Below are 15,376 nucleotides of genomic sequence, written 5' to 3'. Positions count from 1 at the left end.
AAATGTAGGGAGTAAGATTAAGACGTTTGAAATGATATAAATATCGGTTGTGTGGTTGGAAGATGGCAGGAAGATATCAATGGACTGGTCGGGTGAGTAGTAAAGTGGCAAATGGAATTCAATCTGAAGAAGTGTGAGGTGATGCATTTGTGGAAGGCAAACATGGCAAGAGAATACACAATAAATGGTGGAATACTGAGAAATGTAGTGAGTCAGAGGGACCTTGGAGTACATGTCCACAGATCCCTGAAGGTAACTGGACAGGTAGATAAGGTATATGGTATAAAGTATAAGAAGACATATGGGATACATCACTGTATTAGCCGAGGCATAGAATATAAGAGCAGGGAGGTTATGCTGGAACTGTATAAAACGCTAGCTAAGCCACAGCTGGAATACTGCATACAGTTCCAATCGCTGCATTATAGAAAGGATGTGATCGCACGAGTGCGGGTACAGGAGATTTATAAGAATGTTGCAAGGAATGGAGAATTTTAGCTCTGAGGAAAGATTGGATCGGCTGGGGTTGTTTTCTTTGGAACCGAGGAGGCTGAGCAGAGATTTAATTGAGGTGTATAAAATTATGAGGGGCCTTGATAGAGTGGATAGGAAGGACCTATTTCTATTAGCAAAGGTCAATAACCAGGGGCAGATTTAAATTAATTGGTAGAAGGATGAGAGGGGAGTTGAGGAATAAATTTCTCACCCAGAGGGCGGCGTGAGTCTGGAACTCACTGCCTGAAAAGGTGCTAGAGGCAGAAATCCTCATCGCATTTAAACAAAAGCTTGGATATGCATCTGTGGTGCTATAACCTGCGGGGCTACAGACCAAGAGCTGGAAAGTGGAATTAGGTTTAATGGCTCTTTTTCAGCTGGCACAGACACAATGGGCTGAATGGCCTCTTTCTGTGCTGTACATTTTCTATGTTTAACTCCACACTGGTTCTTCTCTCTGATCAGCTGAAAATCTTCACTGTGTTGAGAAACCCTATCCTAATTATTGCCTGGTCATTTCCTGATGGATATTAGGCTGACTGATCTATAATTCCCCGATTTTCCTCGGCCACCTCTCTCAAATATTGGGGTGCCATGCACAATTTTGCAATCTAAAGGGGCGATTCCCAAATTCAGAGCACTTTGGAAGATTATCGTTAGGGTATCTGCAATGTTCCCACATACTTCCTTTCAAACACCGGGATGGAACACATCTGGTCCTGGGGATTTGTCACTCTTTCGTGCCATTATTTTCTTCATTGCTGTTATTTTGTTTAAGTTAATTTTGGTGAGTCCCTGTCCCTGATTCACTATTCGTTTCTTTGGGACGTCTGGTATGCTATCCTCTTCCTCTACTGTCTATTGTTCCTAACTACCCACTCTTTTTTTCCAATGTAATTGTGAAACAATTTTGTGTTTATTTGTATATTCTCTCTCTCCTTCTCCCTCTCCTTCTCCCTCTCTCTCCCCTTCTCTCTCTCTTCCCCCCCCCCCCCCGCCCTCACTTTCCCCAGCTTCCCTTCTGAGCTGGCTGTGTGGGGATGAGAGTTTGCCCCGAGGGAGTGAAGTAGGTGCTGATTTGTATTTGTGTCGATACCCTGTGACTCACCACCCTGATTTTGATGTTTAACTGACACAGTCGTCACTTCAGGGTTTGTGGGTCAGTAACTGGTCCCGTGTGGTTCGGGCCGAGGGACCGTCGCAGTTTGCATTTAGTTTTGTTTGTTGTTTTTCTGCTTCAGGCCCAAGGCCGGATCTATGGCAAACTGAAAGAGGAGAATTTCTTCAATCCGAAGGAGGAGGTCAAACTAGAGGCGAACATCAAGGTCCCGTCCTCCGCTGCCGGGAGGGTCATTGGCAAAGGCGGCAAGACGGTAAGTTGTGGAGTTCAACACATGGGACGAGCTGACCGCAAACTGCCTGGTGATGGGCCGCGTCCTTCACAGTGACCTGGTCTGACCCCTCGCCTGCGGTCACTTCCAACCATAATTTCACCGCTGAAACCTCACCCTGTGTTCTTCCACTGTCTCCTCCCCTGCTTTCCCAAATCAATCAATCCATGCTGGGCTCAACCCCGTGAGTGACCCGCTGTGTATTAAATTGTTAACTTAAATAATAAACTGGAAGATCTCCGGCAAAATAAACAAACTGGCTGGAAAAAAAGGGAATCACTGAGAGATTGTGCACATCCTGACCTCTTGTGGCCACGTCGAGTCACTGCAGGTGACAGGCTCTGGCAATGATGCTATCTGTGGCCAGGGGCCAGTTTCGGAGTGCATCCCAGTTATTGTCTCTTTGATGTTGCTGCAAATCTCGTGCTCATCAGTTGGCGACGCTGCAAAATAGGAATAGCTTGCAATTTTTCTACCGGGTGTTAATGAAATCTCAGTTTTCTTGCTCTGCGTACACATATCAACCGAGCGGCCAGCTGGCTGTGGCCGTGGCTGGCTTGCCTCTGACTTTGCTCTGGTCACTCAAATCCATCTCCCACAAACACTACGAGCCGGTGGACATAATTTTTGAAATTTGGACCATGTTTTTATTTTCTGGCAACAGTTGCCACTGATTTTTGCTGCTGCCAGCCTGGGGTTGTTGCTGAGTTACCCTCACCACTGCTGTCTACTTGTCAGGTGAATGAGCTGCAGAACATCACGAGTGCCGAAGTGATCGTTCCCCGTGACCAGACACCGGATGACAACGACGAGGTCATCGTGAAAATCGTCGGACATTTCTTCGCCAGTCAGGTAGGCCGCCGTGACCTTTCACCTCCGTCACATGACATCTCACAGCCCTGGCCATGATGGGGCAAGTGGGGTACAGCCCGGGTCCCTGTGTGAAGGTTGATAGTCCTGTGGGGTACAGTGTTTATACCAGGCAGTGATGTAGACAGCAGAAGCCTATCTCGATACACTTACATCAGGAATTATGTAGACATATAGATTGCATACATGCACCTCACACAACCACAGTTTCAGCCTGTTCTTAAATATAGCAACACAGTCTAAACATATCGTGTTTAGGTCAGGCCCGTGGGGTACAGTGTGTGTTATGTTGTGACGTACATACGAATTAGGAGCAGGAGTAGCTCCGCCATTCAATAAGATCATGGCTAATTTGATTGTAATCTCGACTCCACATTCCCACCTAACCCTGATAACCTTTCACCCCCTTGCTTATCAAGAATTTATCCACCTCTGCCTTAAAAATATTCAAAGACTCTGCTTCCACCGCCTTTTGAGGAAGAGAGTTCCAAAGACTCACGATCCTCTGAGACAAAAAAAATTCTCCTCATCTCTGTCTTAAATGGGCGACCCCTTTTTTTTTTAAACCGTTCTAGAGTCTCCCACAAGAGGAAACATCCTTTCCACATCCACCCTGACAAGACCCCTCAGGATCTTATATGTTTCAATCAAGTTACCTCTTACTCTTCTAAACTCCAGCGGATACAAGCCTCGGGCGGCACAGTGGCGCAGTGGTTAGCACTGCAGCCTCACAGCTCCAGGGACCCGGGTTCAATTCTGGGTACTGTCTGTGTGGAGTTTGCAAGTTCTCCCTGTGTCTGCATGAGTTTTCTCCGGGTGCTCCGGTTTCCTCCCACATGCCAAAGACTTGCAGGTTGATAGGTAAATTGGCCATTATAAATTGTCACTAGTATAGGTAGGTGGTAGGGAAATATAGGGACAGGTGGGGATGTTTAGTAGGAATATGGGATTAGTGTAGGATTAGTATAAATGGGTGGTTGATGGTCGGCACAGACTCGGTGGGCCGAAGGGCCTGTTTCAGTGCTGTATCTCTAATCTAATCTAGCCTGTCCAATCTTCATAAGACAACCCACCCATTCCAGGTATTGGTCTCGTAAACCTTCTCTGAACCGCTTCCAGTGCATTTATATCCTTCCAAACAGTAGTGGTAGTGTGGGGCATGGTATTAATTAGGAGATTAGAGAAGCATGTGGCATGGGTAATACAGTAATCATGGGTGATTTCAATCTGCATATTTATTTATTTTTATTTTAGAGATACAGCACTGAAACAGGCCTTTCGGCCCACCGAGTCTGTGCCGACCAAACCACCCATTTATACTAACCTTACAGTAATCCCATATTCCCTACCACCTACCTACACTAGGGGCAATTTACAATGGCCAATTTACCTATCACCCGCAAGTCTTTGGCTGTGGGAGGAAACCGGAGCACCCGGCAGAAACCCACCCGGTCACAGGGAGAACTTGCAAACTCCGCACAGGCAGTACCCAGAATCGAACCCGGGTCCCTGGAGCTGTGAGGCTGCGGTGCTAACCACTGCGCCACTGTGCCGCCCTATATAGACTGGGTAAACCTCATGGGCACTAATGCTGTGGAGGACAAGTTTCAGGAATGTGTCACGGATGGTTTTCGAGAGCAGTATGTTGAGGAAACAACTAGAGAACAGGCTATTTTAGATCTAGTATTATGTAATGAGAAAGGGTTAATTAATAATCTTGTTGTAAAAGAACCTTTAGGGATGAGTGACCATAATATGACAGAATTTTACATTATGTTTGAAAGTGAGGTAGTTCAATCTGAAGCCAGGGTGTTAAATTTGAACAAAGGAAATTATGAAGGTATGAGGGGTAAATTGGCTGAGGTGGATTCGGAAAATACATTAAAAGGTATGACAGTACATAGGCAATGGATAGTCTGCAAAGAAATATTACATAGTTTACGGCAACTATACATTTCTTCAAGGCACAAAACCCCCAAACGTAAAGGCAGTCAACTGTGGATAACAAAGGAATTTAAGGATTGTGTAAGATTAAAAGAAAAGGTCTATAAAGTTGCCAGAAATAGTCGTAAACCTGAGGATTGGGAGGATTTTAGAATACAGCAAAGGAGGACGAAGAAACTGATAAAGGGAGAATAGAATATGAATGTAAGCTAGCAAAAAATATAAAAACGGACTGTAAAAGCTTCTACAGGTATGTAAAAAGGAATTGTTTGGCTAAGACAAATGTGGGTCCATTACAGGCAGTCAGGAGAATTTATAATGAGGAATAGAGAAATGGCAGAGAAGCTAAATGATTACTTTGTGTCTGTCTTCACTGAGGAAGATACAAGAAATCTCCCAGAATTAGAGATCCAAGGGATTAGGGGGAATGAAGAATTGAAGGAAATTAGTATTATTAGTAAGAAGGTTGTATTGGAGAAATTAATGGGGCTGAAGGTTGATAAGTCCCCAGGACCTAATATTCTACATCCCAAAGTGTTCAAAGAGGTAGCTATGGAGATAGTGGATGCATTGGTGGTCATATTCCAAAATTCTGTAGATTCTGGAGCGGTCCCTGTAGATTGGAAGGTGGAAAATGTCACTATTTAAGAAGGGAGAGAGAAAGACAAAACAGGGAATTACAGACCTGTTAGCCTTACATCATTCGTTGGGAAAATGCTAGAATTTATTCTAAAGAATGTGATAAATGGACACTTGGATAATAATGATCTGATTGGGCATAGTCAACATGGATTTATGAATAGGAAATCATGTTTGACGAACCTTTTGGAGTTTTTTGAGGATGTTACTAACAGAATTGATAAAGGGGAGTTGGTGGACGTGGTATACTTGGATTTTCAGAAGGCTCCCCACAGGAGATTTTTAGTTTAGTTTAGAGATACTGCACTGAAACAGGCCCCTCGGCCCACCGGGTCCGCGCCGACCATCAACCACCCATTTATACTAATCCTACACTAATCCCATATTCCTACCACATCCCCACCTGTCCCTATATTTCCCTACCACCTACCTATACTAGGGGCAATTTATAATGGCCAATTTACCTATCAACCTGCAAGTCTTTGGCATGTGGGAGGAAACCGGAGCACCCGGAGGAAACCCACGCAGACACAGGGAGAACTTACAAACTCCGCACAGGCAGTACCCAGAATTGAACCCGGGTCGCTGGAGCTGTGAGGCTGCGGTGCTAACCACTGCGCCACTGTGCCGCCCAAATTGGTTAGCAAAATTAAAGCACATGTGATAGGAGGTAATATACTGGCATGGATTAAGGATTGGTTAACAGGCAGAAAGTAGGAATAAACGGGTCATTCTCGCATTGGCAGGCTGTGACTAGTGAGGTATCGCAGGGATCAGTGCTTGGGCCCCTGCTATTCACAATATATACATTTGGATGTGGGGACCAAATATAGTATTTCCAAGTTCGCACATGACACAAAACTAGTATGTTGTGAGGAAGATGCAAAGCGGCTTCAAGGGGATTCAGACAGACTTAATGAGTGGGCAAGAACGTGGCAGATGGAATATAATGTGGAAAAATGTGAGGTTATCCACTTTGGTAGGAGGAACCGATGTGCACAGTATTTCTTAAATGGTAAGAGATTAGAAAGTGTAGATGTCCAAAGGGACCTGGGTGTCCTTGTCAGTTAGTCACTGAAAGCTAACATGCAGGTGCAGCAAGCAATTAAGAAGGCGAATGGTATGTTAGCCTTTATCGCAAGAGGATTTGAGTACAGGAGTAGTGACGTCTTGCTTCAATTGTATAGAACCTTGGTTACACCGCACTTGAAGTACTATGTGCAGTTTTGGTCCCCTTACTTTAGGAAGTATATTCTTGCCATAGAGGGAGTGCAACAAAGGTTTACCAGACTTGTTCCCAGGATGACGGGACTGTCCTATGAAGAGAGATTGGGGAAACTGGGCCTGTATTCTCTGGAGTTTCGAAGAATGAGAGGTCTGCTCATTGAAACCTACAAAATACTAAAAGGGATAGACAGGGTAGATGCAGCTAAGATGTTTCCCCTGGTTGGGGAGTCTAGAACCAGGGGCCTCAATTTCAAAATAAGAACAAAGAACAGTACAGCACAGGAACAGGCCATTCGGCCCTCCAAGCCTGCGCCGATCTTGATGCCTGCCTAAACTAACACCTTCTGCACTTCCGGGGCCCATATCCCTCTATTCCCTTCCTATTCATGTATTTGTCAAGATGTCTCTTAAACGTCGCTATCGTATCTGCTTCCACCACCTCCCCCAGCAGCGAGGCAGGGGAAGCCACTTAGGACAGAGACGAAGAGAAATTTCTTTATTTACAGGGTTGTGAATCTTTGGAATTCTCTACCACAGAGGGCTGTGGAAGCTCAGTCATTGAGTATGTTTAAAACAGAGATTGACAGATTTATAAATATAAATGACCTAAGGGGATAAATAAATAAACAAATGGACTTATTAGCAAAAGGCAGCATGGTTTTGTGAAGGGGAGGTCCTGTCTCACTAACTTGATTGAGTTTTTTGAGGAAGTGACAAAGATGATTGATGAAGGAAGGGCAGTGGATGTTGTCTATATGGACTTCAGTAAAGGCTTTGACAAGGTCCCTCATGGCAGACTGGTACAAAAAGTGAAGTCACATGGGATCAGAGGGGAGCTGGCAAGATGGATACAGAACTGGCTCTGTCATAGAAGACAGAGGGTAGCAATGGAAGGGTGCTTTTCTGAATGGAGGGCTGTGACTAGTGGTGTTCCGCAGGGATCAGTGCTGTGACCTTTGCTGTTTGTAGTATATATAAAGGATTTGGAGGAAATGTAGCTGGTCTGATTAGTAAGTTTGCGGACGACACAAAGGTTGGTGGAGTTGGGATAGTGATGAGGATTGTCAGAGGATACAGCAGGATATAGATCGGTTGGAGACTTGGGCAAAGAAATGGCAGATGGAGTTTAATCCAGAAAAATGTGAGGTAATGCATTTTGGAAGGTCTAATACAGGTGGGAAGTATACAGTAAATGGCAGAACTCTTAGGAGTATTGACAGGCAGAGAGATCTGGGCGTACAGGTCCACAGGTCACTGAAAGTGGCAACGCAGGTGGATAAGGTAGTCAAGAAGGCATACGGCATGCTTGCCTTCATCGGTCGGGGCATAAAGTATAAAAATAGGCAAGTCATGTTGCAGCTGTACAGAACCTTAGTTAGGCCACACTTAGAATATTGCGTGCAATTCTGGTCGCCACACTACCAGAAGGACGTGGAGGCTTTGGAGAGGGTACAGAGGAGGTTTACCAGGATGTTGCCCGGTCTGGAGGGCATTACCTATGAGGAGAGGTTGGAAAAACTCGGATTGTTTTCACTGGAACGACGGAGGTGGAGGGGCAACATGATAAGAGATTTACAAAGTTATGAGGGGCATGGACAGAGTGGATAGTCAGAAGCTTTTTCCCAGGGTGGAAGAGTCAGTTACTAGGGGACATAGGTTTAAGGTGCAAGGGGCAAAGTTTAGAGGGGATGTGCGAGGCAAGTTCTTTACACAGAGGGTGGTGAGTGCCCGGAACTTGCTGCCAGGGGAGGTGGTGGAAGCAGGTACGATGGCGACGTTTAAGAGACATCTTGACAAATACATGAATAGGATGGGAATAGAGGGATACGGATCCCGGAAGTGCAGAAGGTTTTAGTTTAGACAGGCATCAAGATCGGCGCAGGCTTGGAGGGCCGAATGGCCTGTTCCTGTGCTGTACTGTTCTTTGTTCTTTGATATGAGGATAGTGTGGGGGAAAAGGTATTGAACTGGATGCTGACCCATGATCATCTTAGAGTCATAAGAGTTATGCAGCACAGAAACAGGCCCATCGTGTCCATGCCAGCCATCAAGCACCTATCTATTCTAATCCCATTTTCCAGCACTTCTATGCCCCCTGGTTATTGACCCCATCACTAAGGGAAAAAGTTTCTTCCTATCTATCCTATCAATGCCCCTCATAATTTTGTATACCTCAATCATGTCCCCCCTCAGCCTTCTCTGCTCTAAGGAAAACAACCCTAGCCTATCCAGTATTTCTTCATAGCTGAAATGCTCCAAAACCAGGCAACATCCTGGTGAATCTCCTCTGCACCCTCTCCAGTGCAATCACATCCTTCCTATAGTGTGGTGACCAGAACTGTACACAGTACTCCAGCTGTGGCCTAACTAGCGTTTTATACAGCTCCATCATAACCTCCCTGCTCTTATATTCTATGCTTCGGCTAATTAAGGCAAGTATCCCATATGCCTTCCTAACCACCTTATCTACCTGTGCTGCTGCCTTCAGTGACCTATGGACAAGTACACCAAGGTCCTTCTGAACTTCCTAGGGTCCTACCATCCATTGCATATTCCCTTGCCTTGTTAGTCCTCCAAAAATGCATCACCTCGCAGTTCTCAGGATTAAATTCCTTTGCCTCTGCTCTTCCCATCTTACCAGCCCATCTATATCGTGCTGTAATCTAAGGTTTTCATCCTCACTGTTTACGACACCACCAATTTTCGGGTCATCTGCGGCCTTACTGATCATACTTCCTATATTCACGCCTAAATCATTAATGTACACTACAAACAGCAAGAGTCCCAGCACCGATCCCTGCGGTACACCACTGGTCACAGGCTTCCACTCGCAAAAGCAACCCTCGACCATCACCCTCTGCCTCCTCCACTAAGCCAATTTTGGATCCAATTTGCCAAATTGCCCTGAATCCCTAATGCCGTTAGCTTCTTAGCCAATCTCCCATGTGGGACTTTATCAAAAGCCTTACTGAAGTCCAGGTAGACTACTTCAACTGCTTTACCCTCATCTACAGATCTAGTCACTGCCTCGAAACATTCAATCAAATTTGTTGGACATGATCTCCCCCAACAAAGCCATGCTGACTATCCCTGATTAATCCCTGCCTCTCCAAGTGGAGATTAATCCTGTCCCTCAGAATTGTTTCCAGTAGTTTCCCTACCACTGATGTTGGACTCACTGGTCTGTAATTACCTGGTTTATCCCTACTACCCTTCTTGAATAATGGTACCACATTCGCTGTCCTCCAGTCCTCTGACACCTGTCCTGTGGCCAGAGAGGATTTGAAAATTTGTGTCAGAGCCCCTGCTATCTCCTCCCTTGCCTCACATAACAGCCTGGGATACATCTCATCTGGGCCTGGGGATTTATCCACTTTTAATCCCGCCTCCCTTTCAATACTAATATGTTCAAGTAGATCACAATCTCCCTCCCTGATCTCTACACCTACATTGTCCTTCTCCATAGTGAACACAGATAAAAAGTAATTATTTAAAACATCACCTATGTCCACTCCACACACAGATTGCCACTTTGGTCCCTACTCTTTCCCTGGTTATCCTCTTCCCCTTAATATACTTATAAAACGCCTTGGAGTTGAATGGTGGGGAAGGCTTGATGGGCTGAATGGCCTACTCCTGCTCCGATGTTTCTTGAATAAGGAGACCAGTTCTGTACACAGTACTCCAGATATGGTCTCACTAATGCCCTCTATAGCTGCTGCATCACCTCCCTACATTTGTATTCAATTCCCCTCGCAATAAACGATAACATTCTGCTTACTGATAACTCGCTGTACCTGCATACTAACCTTTTGCGATTCATCCACTAGGACACCTAGATCCCTCTGCATCTCAGAGCTCTGCAATCTCTCACCATTTAGATAATATGCTTCTTTTTTATTCTTCCTCCTAAAATGGACAATTTCACATTTTCCCACATTATACTCCATTTGCCAGATCTTTGTCCACTCATGAACCTATCTGTATCCCTTTGTAGCCTCATGTCCTTTTCACAAGTTACTTTCCTACCTATCTTTGTGTCATCAGTAAATTTTGCAACTATACCTTCAGTTCCTTCATCGAAGTCATTTATTTAAACTGTAAAATGTTGAGGCCCCAGCACAGATCCCTGTGGCACACCACTCGTTACATTTTGCCAACCAAAAAATGACCCATTTATACCTACTCTCTGTTTCCTGTTAGCTCGCCAATCTTCTATCCATGCCAATATGTTACCCCCTACACCATGAGCTTTTATTTTCCGCAATAAAGTTTGATGTGGCAACTTATCAAATATCTTCTGGAAATCTAAATACAATACATCCACTGGTTTCTCTTTACCAACAGCACATTACTTCTTCAAAGAACTCCAATAATTCGATTCGCCAATTCGATTCACTCTGCGTGATAACAAGAAACGACTGAAGACACTGGATACTGCAAAAGCTTTGGGCCCTGACAATATCCCGGCAATAGTACTGAAGACCTGTGCTCCAGAACTTGCCGCGCCCCTAGCCAAGCTGTTCCAGTACAGCTACAACACTGGCATCTACCCTGCAATATGGAAAATTGCCCAGGTATGTCCTGTACACAAAAAGCAGGACAAGTCCAACCCGGCCAATTACCGTCCCATCAGCCTACTCTCAATCATCAGTAAAGTGATGGAAGGTGTCATCAACAGTGCCATCAAGCGGCACTTGCTGAGCAATAACCTGCTCAGTGACGCTCAGTTTGGGTTCCGCCAGGGCCACTCAGCTCCTGACCTCATTACAGCCTTGGTTCAAACATGGACAAAAGAGCTGAACTCAAGAGGTGAGGTGAGAGTGACTGCCCTTGCATCAAGGCAGCATTTGACCTAGTATGGCATCAAGGAGCCCTAGCAAAACTGAGGTCAGTGGGAATCAAAGGGAAAACCCTCCGCTGGCTGGAGTCAGACCTAGCACAAAGGAAGATGGTTATGGTTGTTGGAGGTCAATCACCTGAGCTCCAGGACATCACTGCAGGAGTTCCTCAGGGTAGTGTCCTAGGCCCAACCATCTTCAGCTGCTTCATCAATGACCTTCCTTCAATCATAAGGTCAGAAGTGGGGATGTTCGCTGATGATTGCACAATGTTCAGCACCATTCGTGACTCCTCAGATACTGAAGCAGTCCGTGTGGAAATGCAGCAAGACCTGGACAATATCCAGGCTTGGGCTGATAAGTGGCAAGTAACATTCGCGCCACACAAGTGCCAGGCAATGACCATCTCCAACAAGAGAGAATCTAACTCTCTCCCCTTGACATTCAACGGCATTACCATCGCTGAATCCCCTACTATCAACATCCTAGGGGCTACCATTGACTAGAAACTGAACTGGAGTAGCCGTATGAACTGGAGCAGGTCAGAGGCTAGGAATCCTGAGGTGAGTGACTCACCTCCTGACTCCCCAAAGCCTGTCCACCATCTACAAGGCACAAGTCAGGAGTGTGATGGAATACTCTCCACTTGCCTGGATGGGTGCAGCTCCAACAACACTCAAGAAGCTCGACACCATCCAGGACAAAGCAGCCCGCTTGATTGTCACCCCATCTACAAACGTCCACTCCCTCCACCACCGACGCACAGTGGCAGCAGTGTGTACCATCTACAAGATGCACTGCAGCAATGCACCAAAGCTCCTTAGATAGCACCTTCCAAACCCGCGACCTCTACCAACTAGAAGGACATGGGAACACCACCACCTGCAAGTTCCCCTCCAAGTCACACACCATCCTGACTTGGAACTATATCGCCGTTCCTTCACTGTCGCTGGGTCAAAATCCTGCAACTCCCTTCCTAACAGCACTGTGGGTAGACCTACACCAAATGAACTGCAGCGGTTCAAGAAGGCAGCTCACCACCACCGTCTCAAGGGCAATTAGGGATGGGCAATAAATGCTGGCCTAGCCAGCGACGCCCACATCCCATGAATGAATAAAAAAAAAAATTGATTAAACATAATTTCCCTTTGACAAAACAATGTTGATGCTGCCCATTGCCTTGAATTTTTCTAAGTGCCCTTCTATAACGTCTTGAATAATAATACTACAGTGTGTGTGTCTTTACACTGTGTGACGGTCAGTCCCGTGAGGTACAGTTTGTGTGTGTTTCCACTCACGGTCAGTCCTGGGGATACAGTGTGTGTGTGTGTGTTATTACACTGTGTGACGGTCAGTCCCATGGGGTACAGTGTGTGTTTACACTGTGTGACGGTCAGTTCTGGGGATACTGTGTGTGTGTGTGTGTGTGTGTCTGTGTTTACACTGTGTGACAGTCAGTCCTGGGGGTACAGTGTGTGTGTGTGTTATTACACTGTGTGACGGTCAGTCCCATGGGGTACAGTGTGTGTTTACACTGTGTGACGGTCAGTTCTGGGGATACTGTGTGTGTGTGTGTGTGTCTGTGTTTACACTGTGTGACAGTCAGTCCTGGGGGTACAGTGTGTGTGTGTGTTATTACACTGTGTGACGGTCAGTCCCATGGGGTACAGTGTGTGTTTACACTGTGTGACGGTCAGTTCTGGGGATACTGTGTGTGTGTGTGTGTGTCTGTGTTTACACTGTGTGACAGTCAGTCCTGGGGGTACAGTGTGTGTGTGTGTTATTACACTGTGTGACGGTCAGTCCCATGGGGTACAGTGTGTGTTTACACTGTGTGACGGTCAGTTCTGGGGATACTGTGTGTGTGTGTGTGTGTCTGTGTTTACACTGTGTGACAGTCAGTCCTGGGGGTACAGTGTGTGTGTTTACATAAGAACATAAGATATTGGAGCAGGAGTAGGCCATTCAGCCCCTCAAGCCTGCCCAGCCGTTCAATAAGATCATGGCTGATCTGTCACAGGCCTCAACTCTCCTTTCGGGCCTGCTCTGCCTAACCCTCAACTCCCCGAGATTTCAAAAATCTATCTACCTCCTCCTTAAATACAATTAGTGACCTAGCGTCCACAACTCTCTGAGGTAGAGAATTCCAGAGATTCACCACCCTCTGAGAGAAGAAATTCCTTCGCATCTCAGTTTTAAATGCGTGCCCCCTTATTCTGTAATTATGTCCCCTAGTTTGAGATTCCCCCACTAGTGGAAACATCTTCTCAACATCTACCCTGTCAACCCCCCTAGAATCTTATATGTTTCTATAAGAGCACCTCTCATTCTTCTAAACTCCAATGAATAAAGGCCTAATCTGTTCAGCTGTTCTTGTTAAGACAGCCCCTTCATCCCAACAATCAGCCTAATGAACCTTTTCTGAACTGCCTCCAATGCTAGTATATCCTTCCTTTAATACGGGGACCAAAACTGTACGCAGTACTCCAGGTGTGGCCTCACCAACACCCTGTACAGTTGTAACAAGACTTCCCTATTTTTAAACTCTAACCCCTGAGCAATAAAGGTCAAAATTCCATTTGCCTTCCTAATTACTTGCTGCACCTGCATGCTAACCTTTTGTGTTTCCTGCACAAGAACACCCAGATCCCTCTGTATTGCAGTATTTTATAGTCTTTCTCCATCTTAGATTTTTTTTTAGAGATACAGCACTGAAACAGGCCCTTTGGCCCACCGAGTCTGTGCCGACCATCAACCACCCATTTATACTAATCCCATATCCCTACCACATCCCCACCTGTCCCTATATTTTCCTACCACCTACCTATACTAGGGGCAATTTATAATGGCCAATTAACCTATCTAAATAATAATCTGCCTTTTTATTCTTCCTACCAAAGTGGATTACCTCACACTTCCCCACATTGAACACCATCTGCCAAGTTTTTAACCTATGTATATCCCTTTGCAGATTTTTTGTGTCCTCATCATTACATGCCTTCCCACCTATTTTTGTATCGTCAGCAAATTTGGATACACTAGACTCTGTCCCTTCCTCTAAGTCATTAATGTAGATAGTAAATAGCTGAGGCCCTAGGACCAATCCTTGTGGCACCCCGCTAGTTACGGCTTTCCAACCTGAAAAAGACCCATTGATCCCGACTCTCTGCCTTCTGTGTGTTAGCCAATCCTCAATCCACGCCGACACGTTACCCCCAGTACCCTGAGCTCCTATTTTGTGCAATAACCTTCTGTGTGGCATCTTATCAAACACCTTCTTAAAATCCAAATACACAACATCTACTGTTTCCCCTTTATTCACTCTGCTTGTTATATCCTCAAAGAATTCTAATGCATTTGTCAAACATGATTTCCCTTTCGTAAAACCATGTTGACGCTGTTTGATTGCATTATGTTTCTCTAAATATCCTGCTATTTCTTCCTTAATAATGGACTCTAGCATTTTCCCAATGACTGATAAGCTAACTGGTCTGTAGTTTCCTGCTTTCTACCTCTCTCCTTTCCCTCCAATGCCTCCACTGTCTCTGTAGTCACTTCTTTTAAAGCCCTTGGATGCAGGCCATCACATCCTGGCGACTTGTCTGCCTTTAGTCCCGTCAGTTTGTCCAGCACCTTTTCCCTCGTGATAGAGATTGTTACAAGTTCCTCCCTCCCATTTACACCTTGCTCATCTAATATGGTTGGGATGTTTATAGTGTCCTCCACTGTGAAGACCGATGCAAAATATTGGTTTAAATTATCTGCCATTTCCCTGTTCCCTGTTATTAATTCCCCAGTCTCATCCTCTAAGGATCCCACACTTACTTTAGCTACTCTCTTCCTTTTAATATACCCGTAGAAGCTCTTACTGTTTGTTTTTATATTTCTTGCCAATTTACTCTCATCAATTTTCTCCCACTTTATTAGTTTTTTAGTTGTCTGCTGCTGGTTTCTAAAAAATTCCTAATC

General features: G+C 45.3%; 1 protein-coding gene across 6 annotated transcripts in view; it reads left to right on the top strand.

The window, feature by feature from the left end:
• The window catches only part of igf2bp2a (insulin-like growth factor 2 mRNA binding protein 2a), a 240,792-nt gene that overhangs the window by 217,647 nt on the left and 7,769 nt on the right, over window positions 1-15,376 (top strand). For 4 of the 6 annotated variants that reach the window (XM_068036190.1, XM_068036191.1, XM_068036189.1 and 1 more), the window contains 2 exons: window positions 1,737-1,868; window positions 2,625-2,738. In XM_068036190.1, the coding sequence (XP_067892291.1) occupies window positions 1,737-1,868; window positions 2,625-2,738 (246 nt within the window). Of the gene's footprint in view, window positions 1-1,736; window positions 1,869-2,624; window positions 2,739-10,913; window positions 11,144-15,376 lie in introns of those variants that run through there. The other 2 variants (XR_010975418.1, XM_068036192.1) reach the window with 2 other exon arrangements.

Source organism: Heterodontus francisci, chromosome 7, assembly GCF_036365525.1.
Source record: "Heterodontus francisci isolate sHetFra1 chromosome 7, sHetFra1.hap1, whole genome shotgun sequence".
Taxonomy (NCBI): domain Eukaryota; kingdom Metazoa; phylum Chordata; class Chondrichthyes; order Heterodontiformes; family Heterodontidae; genus Heterodontus; species Heterodontus francisci.
Note: the sequence above shows the minus strand (reverse complement) of the source record. Positions and strands in the feature narration are given on the sequence as shown.